General features: G+C 39.0%; 1 protein-coding gene across 2 annotated transcripts in view; it reads left to right on the forward strand.

Moving 5' to 3' along the window:
• AP2A2 (adaptor related protein complex 2 subunit alpha 2) overlaps positions 1-17,020 on the forward strand; it is a 44,735-nt gene that overhangs the window by 17,597 nt on the left and 10,118 nt on the right. The window contains exons 3-15 of one of the 2 annotated variants that reach the window (XM_041421116.1): positions 3,320-3,462; positions 4,080-4,273; positions 6,175-6,304; positions 7,293-7,394; positions 8,761-8,869; positions 9,373-9,523; positions 9,933-10,101; positions 11,257-11,394; positions 12,632-12,814; positions 13,150-13,247; positions 13,416-13,647; positions 14,450-14,623; positions 16,514-16,677. In XM_041421116.1, coding sequence (XP_041277050.1) covers positions 3,320-3,462; positions 4,080-4,273; positions 6,175-6,304; positions 7,293-7,394; positions 8,761-8,869; positions 9,373-9,523; positions 9,933-10,101; positions 11,257-11,394; positions 12,632-12,814; positions 13,150-13,247; positions 13,416-13,647; positions 14,450-14,623; positions 16,514-16,677 — 1,987 coding nt within the window. The remainder of the gene's footprint in view (positions 1-3,319; positions 3,463-4,079; positions 4,274-6,174; positions 6,305-7,292; positions 7,395-8,760; positions 8,870-9,372; positions 9,524-9,932; positions 10,102-11,256; positions 11,395-12,631; positions 12,815-13,149; positions 13,248-13,415; positions 13,648-14,449; positions 14,624-16,513; positions 16,678-17,020) is intronic. The other variant, XM_041421117.1, reaches the window with a different exon arrangement.

The following is a 17,020-nucleotide window of genomic DNA, read 5'->3' on the forward strand; positions in this document are numbered from 1 at the left end:
GGAGTGGAATAGTTAAAATTTCAATAAGAATCAGAGTCACAGACTTCAAAAGACAGCTGGAGTTAGACAACCACTGTGAGACCTTTGACTGAAGTGCTCTTTTTTCAAATTGCTCAGATAATTAAATAATAAAAAACTTTAAAACCCCTGATATTCTGTTATTGCTGGAAACTAATAAGACTTAGAAGAGCTGTAGGAACTAGAACTTGGCCTAGTTTATAAAGTTGCTTGAGGACTCTCACATTGCTTTGACTTCTGTAGACAAGGAACAGAAGCCTTTGAAAGCAGTCAGTGTAGCATTTTTTCTGTCTTCGGAAGAGGTGTTTCAGGAACTGATTTTGCAATATTTTTCTTTGATACCACATGGTGGAGAAGGAAGCTGCTTGTTAGTAGGATGGTAATATATTTTGTGCTTGATTCTGTGGCGTAGCTTCTCTCAAAAATTCTTCAAATACCCTGAGATCCAAGGACCTTGCTAATCTGAACTCTTAAAATACTGGGATCTTGGAAGGATAGAATGTTTTAAATAGCTAGGTCCTAAACCTAAAAAAGGAATTGCTAAACTCTGACAAATAGTTTGTTGTGGAAGTTGATGTGATTCAAAGTATACATATTTTTATTCCCTATGTTCTTCGTTAAGCAATTGGGTTTCAGCATTCTGTACTCCCTCTTCCTTTCTGGTATCACAAAGTCAACACCAGTTATTTGAGAATATAAGAGATTAGATTTAATACTTCTAACTTTTGTGTATTGCTGATGATTGTACACTAACAGGCAGCTGCAGGTCAGCCTCTTGGCCTGCTGGGAATTCGGTCTTGGAGGTTGGTTGGGGTGTCTTCACTTGTGGTGAAGTGAAAGCTACTTTCTGATGTCTTTTGGTGTATCTGAGTCTCAGAGAAGCAACTCATTATATTAATGCTATCCAATACCATAGTAAGTCCTCAGTTATGTAGAGCTAGGCCACTAGAATTAGACTGACTAAAATGGATTCAGCTTATTTAGTACCCCCTTCTGAGAGTCACAATAGTACCTGCTAATGGTAATGAGCATCACCTATTCCTTTCATTGGTCCCCTAGAATAGCTGGCTTGTCAGGAGTTAGAGTGGTTTTTGTTGCTAAGTAATGTAAAGACCCACTAGTTTATTCACTGGTTATTTCTTTTCCTTCTGGATCTCATGTAGATGACCAATTAAAATCAAATCTTAAGAGTTTGTAGAAACTCTTTCTAAGCAGCTGAAAAAATACTAGAAAAGTAAAGCTGTCACTGCCTTTCCTGTGTTTTGTTTTTGGGCTTTTTTCCCTTGCCTCTCCTAAGGAAAGGTATCTTTGAACTGCATCTCCCTGCCATGGTGGGATAGGAAGAAGGTTCTGCTCTTGAGTGCCATTTCATTGGGAAAACAGTATAACAGGAAGTATTTATGCAGAATACTCCATTGTTGCTTACACCATAGTTTGGAGGTCACAGCAGAGAAGCAGACATGTTTGAGCATCTTCTCTTTCTTCTGGCCATATTGCTTCCAAAGAAGGAAAAAAATACTTCCCACTGGACGTTTCACTCAGGTTCTTCTGACAGTAATTCCGATGTCTAGGAGAACAAAATTCCCTACATTTGCTTGCTGACTCAGCAGGAAAAGAGCCTTATGGCAGCGAACTGTAAAAGTGGCTTGAAGAAAACATGCCTTTAGACAGCTGTCTGCAGAGCTTGCTGTTGTTAGAGGGTGCTCACAGGATCCAGTACAGCCAGAATTTCACTGCTATGGGTGTCTTCAATAGTGCTGCCTCCTGTATTGAAGTAAAATGTGACATATATTCTGTAGTATGGACCTGAAGATGACTCCTCTTCGCACAACATAAAAGTTAATTTAAGGTGAAGCTTTTTGTTGGCAACTGATGCAGTGTCTGTGCCAGTTAAAAAAAATCAACAGGTGCCTAAAAACCCAAATTAGAAGGATATCAATGTCGGCATTAAAATAGCAGTGGTTTGCTTAAATTGATCTCAGTTGAAATAAGATTAAATAGAAGAATTTTTTAGGGTCAGAATAGAAAGCAACCCCCAAAATGCATAGTTGCAGCCTGTAAACATAACCTTTTAGCATTGTGTACTTCAGTGGACCAGTACGCTTTCTGTTGGCTCATTCTTACATGTCTTCACACATAGATGGTAGTCTTCATTCCTTCACTAACTGTAAGTTCAGTAGTGGTAAGGTTTCCTTGGTTTTTATCCAGTCTGTGAATGTAGTGTGAAATCCAGGGGAGCTATAGATTCATGTGGCCTGGCAAATTTAATATGCCTCTTCATCAGTTCATGAGAAGGAAGAAGGAGCAACTTCTATGCTACTAAGATTCTTTTTTGACTTCAGATTTATGTAATAGGCAGCTAAATATAAAACAAAAAGGCAGCTTAGAGCTTTTATTGGCAAGGGCAGTGAGTAAGGGATATCTTAGTGAAGCTTTAGAGTATGCTGTGCTGTTCTGGCTGAGCTTGCCCGTCGCTAAGGAATACACACTTGATGTGACAGATCAGTTATTCCAGGTCCAGAATGCTGAGATGAAGGAGCTTATATAGACTTTTAGGCAGCAGTATATATCAGAATTTTGCTATTCAGCAGTCAGTCTTACCTGATTTACTGGATACCCCTTTATAACCTGATTTGAGGTAGGGAGGGAATGTAACACAGAAAGTGTTATGTTCATATGTAGCTCTTCCCTTCAGGAAAAGCAATGGTCTCCCGATGAACTGGAAGCTGCACTGCTCCATGTTGCTTCTGCAAGCTTCTAAAATCAGCAGTACTGCAACATATGGCCAAACCTATTTAGAGTGCCTTTTTCTTCTGAAACTGGAACACTCGTGAATACTTTCATTTTACAAAAACGTTAAAATTCTCATGGTAATCTCAATTCATGTGTTTCCTCAAGTCTTTGGGATAGACCATTGTCACCTGATCTTTGTAAAACAACTTGCTGGAGTTTTTTTTGTTGCTACTGAGTTCTCTACAGTGGTGCACTTGGAAAAGTATGTTAACACCTTTACTGAGATACAGGTTTGATAGTTGGTTTAAGAGGACAAGGTGTATGGAAGACATAAATGTTCTTAACCGAAGCGGGAAAATCAAAATGGAGCGAACATGGATGTGTTGCCTCTTAGTAGGAACATACTCTAAGGACACTGCAGGATACCTCAAGGGCTAAGTGACAGCATTTTTTTCCTGACCATCCTTTCATTATCATCCTTTAGGATATAGATAATGGTAGATGGAATTATCACTGGGTAACCAGGTAAAACATAGACCTAATTGTTGTTTATTACCTTGCTTTTCAGGTGACAAGGCCCTGGATGGTTACAGTAAGAAAAAATATGTCTGCAAACTGCTCTTCATCTTTCTGCTGGGTCATGACATTGACTTTGGTCACATGGAGGCTGTAAACCTGCTCAGTTCCAATAGATATACAGAGAAACAAATTGTGAGTAACTTGAGCTCTAAAAAAGATAAACTGGTCTGTCTAATATCCTGCCTCAGCTGTGGAGTCTGTAAAGAATTTTGCTTCATTCCCTCTGCCCTGGCTTAAAGCCTTATTTTGACTCTAGGAATTATTCTGAAATCTAAACACCTTTGTGTACAGGGAGTCTTGAACTAGTTGCAAAAAATGTGCATTCTGCATAAAATTATTACTTTTGTTAAGAAACTGCCTTGAGCCTTGCATTAAAAGGGAAGTAACTGTTTAATTTTCCAAATGTCTCTTTCCATGTCAGAAGATAAGGATGTGTTTGTCAGGTGCATGTAACTTGTTAGTATTTGAATAATAAGCCAAAATCTTGATTGGTCCCCATCCATCTAAAATTATCTTTTGATTATCTGCCAGAATAGAATGAGAAAACATTTAAAACCAGATAATTAGGGTAACACTGAACTTACTCATTTTTAATTCACTTAATCTTTCTAGCCTTTGCTCTGTCTAAATGCCCATTTCTGCCCATATGGTATTGGAGAGAAGTGTGTGTGTCAAAGAAATGGTGTTTCCTGTTAATGCTACAATAAATGAAGTCAGCTAAAATAGATTTTCCATGTTGTGACTCACAGGGCTATCTGTTCATCTCCGTGCTGGTGAACTCCAACAGCGAGCTCATTCGCCTGATAAACAATGCCATCAAGAACGACCTGGCCAGCCGGAACCCCACCTTCATGGGCCTTGCTCTGCACTGCATTGCCAATGTGGGCAGCCGGGAGATGGCGGAAGCGTTTGCTGGAGAAATTCCCAAAATTCTTGTGGCTGGGGAGGTGTGATATGCCTCTTTCAAATACAACACCAATAAATTTTCCAGCGGCTTGGTTCCATTGCAGCACCTTAATCTGTGCTTGGACTCTACAGCCCTGGGCTTGCAGTATAGTGATAGTTCCAATACCTGCAGGTGCTTTCACTTGCCTGCCTGTGGAATTGCTTGTAGGAGTATAAGACTAGAGTGCAAACAGAGTTTTGGTGTCTTGAATAGGCTTTTACAGCCTTGTTGTGATTGGATTTTTGTTTTGGATAAATCTGTGGTACTGAATGTCCCTGAAATTCATATGTTTTACTTTCCTTACCTCTCCTGATGAAAAAAGAAATAAATGAACCTAAATAGATGTTTATACTACAAATTTTGTTCTAAACTGAAATTCTTACGTAAATGTACTGACTTCATAAAGAACATGATAATACTGATGTGTGAATTTTCTTACTTCCTCTACTAACCTTGTAAAGAGCAATTCATGTAAATGGCAAATAGTCACCACTAACTTTCTTACTTTGGTATAGCTGAAAGTGTCTAAACAGACCTGGGAAATGTCTGAAACTATACTGAAGTTGATGTAAAGTTGGACTTGTGATTGTAAGGCTAATTTATTTTGAAACTTAAAATGTCCAAGTGCAAACAGTGCATTTAAACTCCAGGGATATGAACTGTTTTAGAATATGCATGGATCTTTTTATAACAAGTAACTGTCTTACATTAATATAAAAAGTGACATGTGGTGTAAGAACTGTATTCTAAATGTCAGGCCATTGCCATTGCCAGGTGATGTTCTCCATGTAGCATAGTGGAGACAATACTGCAGTGATGAGTCATGGGGTTATAATAAGAAAGCCTTAAAAAATTCCAAAAATTTCACTTGGGGTCACTAATCGCAAACAGAGCACAGCACCTTCAGGTCAATTGTTTAAACTTGGAGATGTGTCTGTTTTCTGAGATCAGTCTTGAGGGTCTCATTCCTTCTGCATTTCTAAGATAATACGTATGAAACATGTTTGTGTGCCTGTCCTGTCTAAGTGACCTGGGCAGAATGAGCGTTGTCAGTTACATTTGCTAGTTCAGGGTAGCTTAAATATAAATTAGACACGGGGAGGAATAGGTTTGTTGGTTTTAACTGATGTACAACTTGATTTCATGGAAAACTGATAAATTTATGAAGAACAGCTGGGCTGAACTTCTACTGGGGATATAGAGGTTTCTGAACATCTAACCAAGATTGCACTTTATAAGCTGCCTCTTAAAACTCTTCCTGGTAGTGCTCTGTACATTTTATAGCTGTTGTCTGTGCATCACACAAAATGCTTAATCAACAACTTTCTGAAAAGGAGTTCACTGAACTAGAATAGTTGCTTGCCACTCTTAAAATAGTCCATTTCTGTGCCAGCAGCAGGGATGGCAAGGTGAATAGATTTGTGGGTTGTGTGCTTGTTGACAGCCACCTTACATTCCAGCTGTAGGTGCTGAAGCTGTTGAATAGTTCATGATTTCTATCTGATGTGCAGGACCTGTCAGTAGTTCCAGCTTTGGTCACATTCATAAGGTTGTAATCTGAACGGTCTGATTTCAGTCAGCCTGGAAGAAGCTTGTTCTTGATCAGATGAGATGAACTTTCAGTTCTTATAAAAGATGTGAAATGTCACTCCAGTTTGTAAAGAATCATTACATGTGTCTTCTAGCCTCTATAATAGTTGAAAACTTGACTAAGTAAACTAACTGGAAAAGTTAAGAAGAACAAATACATCAGTATAAGAAGACTTCAGTGACCTTCTGTTGAAAAGGTGCAGCCTGGCCAGGGATGCTGAGTCAGTGTGAAGTCTGGCATAAAGCTGTCCTGCAGGTATTGCTGTGCCTTAACCACGGTATTTTAAATCAGTATGTATGTCTTGCAGAGACACTATGGACAGTGTGAAGCAAAGTGCTGCTTTGTGCTTGCTGCGTTTATACAGAACTTCTCCTGACCTTGTTCCCATGGGAGACTGGACATCTCGAGTGGTGCATCTCCTCAATGACCAGCACTTGGTAAATCAGCCTCATTCTGCTTCTTGGGCCTAGTGTGTAAAGACAATGATGTGCCTTCTGCTGTTAAATACACAATTCATTTCTTCATGAGTCTTTCAAGCAAGCAGCTTGCTGTTGTCTTCAGGCTTTGGGAAGAAAATGGAAGGAGCTGCCCTTTTTATTTGCTATATTTATTAATTTCTAATGCAGCTTTGTTTACCTTTTCATTGTAGGTTCAAGAATAATATGGAAAAGTTCTTCTTTTCCTCTGGCTGTAAATGAATTAATCTTATGCCTTGTTACACTAAGCCACATTGTATAGGTGTAATATTAATTGCCCTAAGCTTTTACAGAATAGACGTGCACTAAAGATTCAAGACTTGATATGTCATTGCATAGACTTCCTTGTTCTGTTGTGTCCATGTCATTCTTACTCTGATGCTTAAAAAACCCTCTTGCTTTAGAAAGGAGACCGTTTTTTTCCCCCAGTCCAGTTACTTTATGAAAATAAGGCTATTAATACCTGTGCTTCAACAGTAATGAGTGCTTTAGTCTGCAGTAGTAGTATCCAGTGCTTGTGTTATACAAAGCCCTCTCCTCTTGTTGGGTTGTAAGACTTCTTTCCTGGATGATCTGCTGCATTGAATTTCTTCTGCTCATGCTTCTCTTGTATAATAAGACAATTTGTGACCAGGCTTAATTTTAATACAGTTCTCTTATTTTAGATGTATTATCCAGGCATGAGACAAAGCTAATACAAAAAATAGCATTAAATTTGCAAGCATGGCAGTATCATGTTGTTGAAAATTCTGTTGGATTCTGCAGGTGTGTAATTAGTCTAGCTGCTGGCCAAACAAGAGGTTTTTTAATGTAGGGCTTTGTAATTGGGATAAACATTTTTTTTTGTATATTAAAAACCAGTTGAATTGAAAGGTGTTAATGGGCAGTGTTGTAAACTGATCCGAAATTGAACATGTTTTTTTTTTGTGTTGTGTTTTGTTTTTCCTAGGGTGTGGTTACTGCAGCTACAAGTCTGATCACCACTTTGGCACAGAAGAACCCGGAAGAGTTTAAGACTTCAGTCTCCTTGGCAGTGTCTAGATTAAGCAGAGTGAGTCCAATGATGACCCTGATAATACTTCACTGTTGATTAATTTACTCAGCTTTCTAGATCAGGTTAGCTTCCTGTTCAGCTTTCTAGGGTCAGATTAGTTTACTGTACCATGAAATGTGAAGATGATTCAGTGTCACTTCATGTGGGTGCTTCAGGTAACCTCTTTAAATGCTTGTTGCTTACCAGGACAGAAAGCTGTATTGGCTTGCCTGAACTTTCTTGGCTTAATCCCTGCTCCAAGTAATAGTCCTTACTTTGTTGCTGTAATACCAAAGAATAGTTGGATCAAAGACTGATTCTGCAGACTTCACACAAACCCCTCAAAAATACAGACTGTAGCTTTAACTTTATCTAAGCTTCTTACAAGACTAATTGCCTTCCTATTCCTTCTTTTGAGCTGCTGCTAACTTAATAATCATAAGCATCTGATATTCTGTAAATGATGTAGGGAGTTAAGCAGGAGCAGGGAGGAATGGGGAGACATATCTGTAAGTTAACATTTCTGTGCTGGAAAACTGATGTCACTGTTCTGTTTGATTTTGTTTTCCCCCTCCTTTTGGAAGGAGGCTACTTCTTCAAGTAGGCAAGACTAGGGAGGCTACTACTTCACAAATGTGTTTTACACCCAGTTTTATGCAGTCTTATACCCAAATTACTTGTTTAATTTCTTGTCAAATACGAAGATTTTTTTCTAATGCTTAAAAGCAAGGGAGTGCTGAGGGAAAGGCTGTCCTGTAATGGGGCAGAAAGAATTAGGTAGAATTATTTTGAGCAAAGCTAGTGCCAAACTCATGGTTACCCTAGAATAAAAGGGGTAAAATAAATCTATGAAGAGGGGCAATCTAATCTAATCCTCATCACATTCCATTATGCATATAAACCTCTTCTGTGAATGCTGTCTCTTTCTGCTTTGCTATATGGATGTTACTGAAGGTGTTAGTTGATGCTTCTGCTTTAGGTCAGTCTGTCATAGCATCTTGTACTTGAATTGCAGGCTCACTTGTCAGCAGCCACCAAACTGTTGGCTGAACCTGTGAATTGCTAGAACAGAGAAAGTCAAACTTTGGTTAAACATTTTGATGTTACAAGATGGTTGTCTTCATTCTTTAAAAAAGCAAGTATGCTTTCAGAAGAGACTTTCTAGACTACTGTATCTATAAAACTGGATTTCCATTACTAGCATTTACTGTGGTGTACTCATAGTATGGCAGCTTGCACCTAATTAATCTACTGAACTAGACTTTGCTAGTGACACAGTTTTTTAAGCTTCTGTCAGAGGTGACCTACAGTGTTCTTTGGGTGCTTTTCATGCTTGTGAATCAATTAACTTCAGCAGCTAATGTGCTGGCTGTTTGTTTTACAGATTGTAACTTCTGCATCAACAGACCTTCAGGATTACACATACTACTTTGTTCCTGCTCCCTGGCTATCTGTGAAACTTCTGAGGCTGTTACAGTGCTATCCCCCTCCAGGTAATGCACACATCACAGCAGTGGTCATCTCTCCTGTGCAGTACACTGGCTCTGAAGAGCTACTGCACTGCAGTGTTACCATAGCTTGGAGTGCAAGCACATTGTCTTGTGGCAAAGATACTGAAGTTTGTACTCCTGAGTGTGAGTGTTTCTAATAGCTCTAAGCTACTTGGCCTTTTGAGTTATGTTGTGTTTAATTTTAACAAGTCTAACCAGTGTGCATCTATCAAATCATTGGCAGCTGCCATTTTAAACATTCATTAATACTATCAACTATCTTAAAGCCTCCAAGTACGTTGTGGTGCAGATTGTGTTTGGCTTTTGTTCTCACCCAAATAGAACTGTGGCTTGGAATTATTTTACCATGTTTATGTTGGGGAGTGTAAATGTTTTTAATGTCTCAGAATAGTTTAGTTAATTTAGATTTAGCCAGGGGAAAAACCTAAGGCAGGGATTAGTGTTTGGAGCAAAACGAAGTTGTCCAACGGCTCATTGTTCTCCAGAAGACCCTGCGGTACGTGGCCGTCTGACAGAATGCCTGGAAACCATCCTCAACAAAGCACAGGAGCCACCAAAGTCAAAGAAAGTGCAACACTCAAATGCGAAGAATGCTGTCCTGTTTGAGGCAATAAGCTTAATTATACATCATGACAGGTGAGCTGGGACAACACTTCTGTTATCAGAGGGGCTTTTAAGGTGAAAAGATGGGGCTATGTCCTGAAGAGTTAATCAGATTTTAATGGGGGAGGGAGTGAAGGGGAAAAGAACACAAAGTTGCTTGCTAGACTGGAACACAACCACAGCAATGTAACTGAACAGTGTTAATGAGCTGTGTAACTCTGGGTTTTGCTGCTTCTTTATTTGATGTTTTGTATTGACCCCACTGCTCTAATCCAACAGAGATTATTTGCTCACAGTATCTGAATTTGCATTTCACTAGCAAAGCATTCTAGCAGACACGTTGAAGCATTTTAAGAAATCTCCACTGCAGAAATAGTATTCTGAATTGAGTGTTCTCAAACCTGTTGCTTTTAACCCTTTCACTTTCTCCTGTTCTGTGCAGTGAGCCAAACCTACTAGTCCGTGCCTGTAACCAGCTAGGTCAGTTCTTGCAGCACCGAGAAACTAATTTGCGTTACCTAGCACTGGAAAGCATGTGCACGCTTGCCAGCTCTGAATTCTCACACGAGGCTGTGAAAACACACATAGAAACAGTTATCAATGCATTGAAGGTAAATATTGAAGTGTGTGGTCTGGTTTTGAGTGTTGTCTTCTCCCCTGCCTCAATACCCTCTCCCCCACTGCCCCCAGCTCCCTGTCCCCAATTAAGTTAGTGATACTTAGGGATCAAATGAGTTATTCTTTGAAGTCTACCTCAGTTTTTTACCTCAATCCAGCAAAATCTTGCTGTGCTGGCAATTACAGAGGTAATTACCTTTTGCTGATTTTTGCACCTTGGTAAATCTGATGCCTGGAGCTGTGTCCCTGTAACACTGGTATCTGCTGAAGTGTAGGCTGAAGATGAATAATTGTTTTAAAATGTGGAATTTCAAAATTGAGAATGCTGAGAAGACAGTTTCATTACTGTCTTGCTGGTATTGGACAGTGTTCCTTTGCTGTAATAACTTACGGGGAGTGGTAGAGCAGATCAGCATGCACTACAGAATTGTAAAGACCAGAAACCAGAAAGACACAATCCCAGGCCATGTTTATGTGACAAAGCAGAAGTCAAAAGAGTAAGACTTATTTGCATGTAAATTTACTTGCATACATGGATGTTTAAATGCTTTGTTTTCTTCCACATTTGTGCTGTAGCATATTTATACATTTGTCTAAGTTCAAAGTATGTATTTGTTCTAGCTGGACTTCAGTGGCTACAAGGCATGCCTGACACTAAACCTGCAGGTAGCTAAATGCTCATTGGCCTGGTAACAGTTTAACAATTTCAGCCAGTTATTGGTGCATTTATGGCCACTGGTACCAGTTACTCAGTGCATAATGGACCACAGATTCACCCACCCTACTCTGCGTAATACTGAAGTGTTCTGTACAAACTCCTCCATTCTTTCAGTACCTGCACTGATTTGAATAAGTATGCTACAGAAACAAAACCCGATGATGCAAATTTTTGTGATAGTATTTAAAAGCAGGAAGCTGTCTGAGTCTACACTGAGCTTTTCCTAGGTGACTGAAAGTGAGAAATAGCATAAGAAACTCACAGCTTATATAAAGGGTAAACCTGAATTCATTCTGCATCTGAAAAATTATGCAAATTAATTTGTTTTAAATTTGACTGTGTATTGTACTAAGTTTCATCTCTTAAGTTGCATGTACTTTCCAAACAAAGATGAAATCATCTTGACCTTTGACTCTGTGTCTTTTTGCAGACTGAAAGAGATGTAAGTGTACGACAAAGAGCTGTAGATCTCCTGTATGCAATGTGTGACCGAAGCAATGCCCAACAGATTGTGGCTGAAATGCTCAATTACCTGGAGACTGCTGATTATTCCATTAGAGAAGAAATTGTAAGCTATTGGTGTTTTTCTGAAATACTTGTTTTGTAGCTGGATTTGGTACCATAAGTATCATTTATTGATTAGGATGCTGCATAGTCTGTGATAGAGATTGCTTTTCATGGTGGCTTAAAAAAAAAAACCAAAAAACCAGAAAATTACTAAAACAAACAAAAACTCCTAACTTTGTAGTCTGATAGCAAAGAATTTAGGTTAAGCTAATCCAGGCGGCAGGGGGAAACCTTGGAAACTTAAGAATTTTAAAAACTGATCTTGGTCTCAGGACAGTGTATATAGAAAGCAAAGTGAATTTTATATGTGAGCCACCAACACATTCTCTACATCTGAGGTTTAGGTCCTACTCTAGTCTCAATTGTCCAGTAGCTTCAAAAATTAGTGGTGAATGGTTATTTGTAGGTTGAACTTTGTATGGTCTAAGAATGTTCATTCTAAGGGTTCCCAAAACGAATACCTTCTAATCAGCTAAGAGTCCTGATATCTATCCCCTTACTACCAGTAGATAAAAGTTGAAATACTCAACTTCAACCTTTTTAGGATGGTAAGCAAAACTTGTACTTACAGTAGTTATTTAGCTTTGTTAGGTGCTGAAGTCCCTTTGTTAGAGAAGTGAATGTGGAATACACTGTTGATTTACTTCTTGTGCTGTCTGGTTGCTGTTGGCAATGTCCCCTGACTTGGCAAATAGTGAGAATTTCATTCTGCTCCCATATACTGACCTGTTCTTTTAAGAGTAGTAAATGCATTTGATAGTAAATTGTGTGGGGTCTCACCTGAAGCTGATTGTTTGCTTCAGGATGCAGGAATCGGAGTATGACCTGAAAAAGTCAGCTGTGCTTTGGTGACTCTTATTTGCCTCTGCTATCTTGAGTTTGCTTTTGCCTTTTTTTGAGAGGTTTCCAATTTCCTATTTGATCCTGTGTTAGTGGTAGTTTAGATGGTGTTTTTATAGCAAACAAAAAATGTTCTATAAATTGCTCTTGATCACTTAGGTACACAATTGAAAATTCACGAAGATACAACATATTTGAATGCATTATGGGGAAAGCAATATGTGCCTGGCAACTGCTGTATTCTGGCACAGCATTTCAGTGTTCACCTTGGCTGTGGGAACAAATGAACAAGCTCATGCGTCTAAAACTGAGGCTTCTGGGCCAGTGTGGGGCATCACCAGGTGTATACAGCTCATAGTAAAAGCTAGTCAACTTTGTGTTCTCTTTTGTGTGCTCAGGTTCTGAAAGTTGCAATTCTAGCTGAGAAGTATGCAGTGGATTACACCTGGTATGTGGATACAATCCTGAATCTGATTCGCATTGCTGGTGACTATGTCAGTGAAGAAGTGTGGTACCGAGTTATTCAGATTGTCATCAACAGGGATGATGTGCAAGGATATGCAGCAAAGACTGTTTTTGAGGTGAGAGTAACTGTTTTCAATTCCCTATCAAAACAAGCTAAGAATTAAGGAAGCAGCACGTGATGCAACAGAGGAAACTTAAGGAGCTCTATCTGTGATCAAAAGTCCACAGTACTGCTAGATGGGCCTAAGAATGCTCTTAATCAAGTAATACTCATATTAGAGTCTTCTGAGAAATCATACCATCCATGATGTTTTTCTTGTAAGTACTCTGTAGTGTCTAGATCCACCGTCTGTTCTTGTAGGAAAGTAGAGGAGAAAACTGGGAATGGAAGTGACAGAAAAAGATGGTTGTTTTTGAACATTGTATATCAATGATTATTAATGTGTTACAGGCCCTTCAAGCTCCAGCATGCCACGAGAATCTTGTAAAAGTAGGTGGCTACATCTTGGGAGAATTTGGAAATCTGATAGCAGGTGATCCAAGATCAAGGTAAAACACCTTCTAAAATACTGAATTGAAGTAGTAATGCTTTTTGTAAAGAATTTAATTCCTAGCATTCCTAAAGCTAATTAACAAATCATTCAGCTTTTGCTAATGATGCAGTAATAAGGATTATCATATCTACAAGAACTGAACAATTTTTTTCCTTCTTTAAAGTCCCCTCATCCAGTTCAACTTGCTACATTCCAAGTTTCATCTGTGTAGTGTTCCTACCCGAGCTCTGCTTCTGTCTACCTACATCAAGTTTGTGAACCTCTTTCCAGAAATCAAAACTACAATTCAAGATGTGCTGCGCAGTGACAGTCAGCTAAAGAATGCTGATGTTGAGCTGCAGCAGAGAGCTGTTGAGTATTTGAGGCTCAGTACTATTGCTAGTACTGATATATTGGTAGGTATCAAGGTTTATTTTCTTTATTATGCAGTAGTCTGCTGTCAGCAAGTTAAACTCAACTAAACCTTACTTGATTGCTCAGAAATCTCAGGATTACAATATGGGTGCTGGTTCTTTTAGTCTCCTTAATTCTGCTGTAGTGATCTTTAATTTAGAGCTAAATTCCAAGTTGTTACTGCTGTAGTGGGACATATGACCATTAAGACATGTTAATCTGGAGCAGAGAAGCCAGGGAAAGCTGGCACAATAGAGGGTCCTAGAGGATTTAGATTTCAAAAGGCTGGGGCTTTCTTCTGAGGACTTAGTTGATGGTGGGGAGGAAAAGTGTAATTTTTTGTCTCTTGAAGTTCAGTGATTTAATCTGGTGCTCTCAGGTCTGAGCAGGGCATTGCACATTTGGTTTTGACATCTAATAAATGCTTAGGTCTGGGTAGAAACTTGAATATTCTCTGTCATTTAAGTCTAGGTCTGCCTGACTTAAGGACCCTTAGGTCTGCTATGATCTAATTATTTAAATTTTCTTTTTTAAAATTTAATATCACTGTTTCAGAGAAGTGATACGCTCCTGTTTTCTTAACCAAGTGCTTTGGAAGGACTTCAGAAAGTTTTAAAGCATTTTTTCTTTCAAAAAAGTGGTCAATCCCTCACTACAGTAAACTGCATAATAATTTTCTGTGTGGGTAACTACTTCTGCTTTTGCTTTATGCAATCTATGAGGGTGTGTCTCTTCAAAGATTCTAGAAGCTGGTTTGGCTTTTTCTCTCAAGTTTAACTAATACTTTTTTTTTCCTATGGTAAGGCTACAGTGTTGGAAGAAATGCCTCCCTTTCCAGAGAGGGAATCTTCCATTTTGGCTAAACTGAAGAAGAAGAAAGGCCCAGGCACAGTTACTGACCTGGAAGAGATCAAAAAGGAGAGGAGCTCTGATATGAATGGAAGTGCTGAACCTGCCCCTGTCAATGACACTGTTGTTGTGAGTTTAAAATCTGTTATTTCACTAATTCAGATGGTGTGCAAGTGAGAAAAGACTGGTTTCCCAAAGTGGCTTTTTGGGGATTTAAAACCTCCCATCTGAAAGTTAAGACTGTGGGTGTTTGCTATAAAGCAGGGGATTTAGAGCTGCTTTCCCCTCACTGCATGGTTGGATGCAATTTTCCTTTGGAAACCTTATGTAAGTGGGGACAAACTGTCTCCAGCCTAAAAAACTCCCTTTTACATTGTTATTTGAAAAATGTTGCTGTTACTTTAGAGATGTGAGTTTCCTTGTTGATAAAATTGCACTGAGGGTGGGATTATAAAATTAATATATTTAAAAGACTTAACTTGAATTTCAGAGTATCAGCTGTTTTTTTCTGCTTTGTCTAACATGTTGTTTTGCATCTTGGCTATTATTTTTAATAGAAGGGGACAGAACTTACCTTCACCGGGATGTCCTTAAATCAATATAAAGTTGTTACTTTTTATTTGACAGTGCTATTTGAGTTCATGCTTGACAAGTCCACATGATTTTTATTTCTGAGCTGAAATTTCTCATTTTATTGTCAATTAAAGCTGGTAGGATCAATTTTTCCCATAATGTAATATTTCTTTCTGGTTTTAATGCCTAGAATGACTTCTAATTAGATTTAAGATGCTGTAGAAGATTACCTAGAGAAGGAAATACTGTAGCATGCTCCCTGCCCAGTTTGTTAAAGCATAATAATTAGTCACTACAGTGTATAAGAGTAGCTACTCCAAGTGCAACAGTTTTGACTGGACAGAAATCTCTTTCCAGCAGAAAAGCTGCAAAATTTTCTTTGAATTCCAAATTGAGGTGACTGGCAGTTAATACTGCGTTGTGCTTTACAAGCTTCACTTTATGGGTTGCAGCCATGTAACAAACTGCACAGTGTTACCTTCACCAGTGGCTTTATCTGGTTTGGATTCCAAAAATGTTAGAAATTTGAGGTCCAAACTTCCTTTGTTTTTGGTTGGTCCTAATGATTGGCTTCTTGAAGTCTTTTGGGGAATTTTTCATTATACTGTATGAAGTATATGACGACTTGGAGCTGGCTTACAAAAACAAGATTTCATATTTATCCAAATGCATCTCATGACTCATCCTCAGATTATCTGGCATAGTGGAAGCTGCTAATGTCTAATACATGGCCATTTCGATTAACAGTCTGTGCTTTGTTCTTGCATGCGACTTGGGCAGATATATGCAGCCTCTGTTGCATGATTCTGTGTCCTGGCTGCTTGATTTGTTCTGCTGAGGAAAAAACACTTTCAACATCTTGTCTCTTCCTCTAGTGTTTGCAGCTTGAACTGGCTACAGGCTCTGCTAATTTTTGCTGTTGGGTTTACGTTCTTTCTGAGATTTGCTAGGCTTCAGAAACCCAGGATTAAATTGATAGTCAATTTTAAAGATGCTGTGATGACCTGTGATTTAGCTTTGTGTAAAAGCCACTTGCTTTCTTGATGGATTCTTCATGAAAGAAAAGCAACATGGGAATTTTATTCCCTACAGTACTTATTTTCCGTTGAAACTAATGGGAAAAGAGAAGGGGGGAAAAGCTGTCATCTTTGTCATCTTTCTTCTGCAGAACCAAATTTCAGACAGATGAATTTTGGTTTTGCTTTTATTTAACGGTTAGATGGGCATTACTCTCTTCAAAGGAAAAAAAGAAAACCACACCTGTAAATGACCTTAAGTTGAAATTCAGCATGGCAACTGCTGCATTTGTGAACCCTTTTACATCCATTCAAACCTTGATTTGGGGTGGGGAGAGGCACCTTGCCATGGGTTAGTTGTCTATGCAAACGAGACAGCTTTGTTGTAGTTTTGTTGCAGTGTAACACCGAAGTGTCTTGTCTTTCTTAGACTACTCCTTCTCCATCGGCGGATCTGCTGGGTCTGGGCGCTGGCCCTGTCACCAATACAGTTCCCCCACCTGCCTCTCCTGGTACCCTGCTCGTGGATGTATTTTCAGATTCACCTTCTGCAGTTGCACCTCTTGCTCCTGGTTCTGATGACAACTTTGCGAGGTAATTAAGTCACCCTGAAAGGAATTTGCAGGAGAATTTTTCTGTTGAAACGGGATTGAAGGAAAAAAACACATAACTTTTGGTTTTGTTCCAGCATATTGAGTGCATTCCTGGGTGGTAGTTTTGCAGCAAGAGAGGTGTCAGGACACTCTGCTGGATGTACTGTCTTTATTGAATATCTCTTCTGATGAACTGAGTCTGTAGTACTCAACCTGAGGATATTTGCCACACAGTAGTGTCTGGTTTTCGTGCTGGTTTTGCTTCTTTGTGAACTTAAACTGCTTGTGCATCTCCATACATCTTGAAGCGGGGGTTATGTGTTCTGATATGAATACATTTATTC

This window comes from Onychostruthus taczanowskii, unplaced genomic scaffold (genome assembly GCF_017590055.1).
Source record: "Onychostruthus taczanowskii isolate IOZ18803 unplaced genomic scaffold, ASM1759005v1 scaffold69, whole genome shotgun sequence".
In the NCBI taxonomy this organism is placed as follows: Eukaryota; Metazoa; Chordata; class Aves; order Passeriformes; family Passeridae; genus Onychostruthus; species Onychostruthus taczanowskii.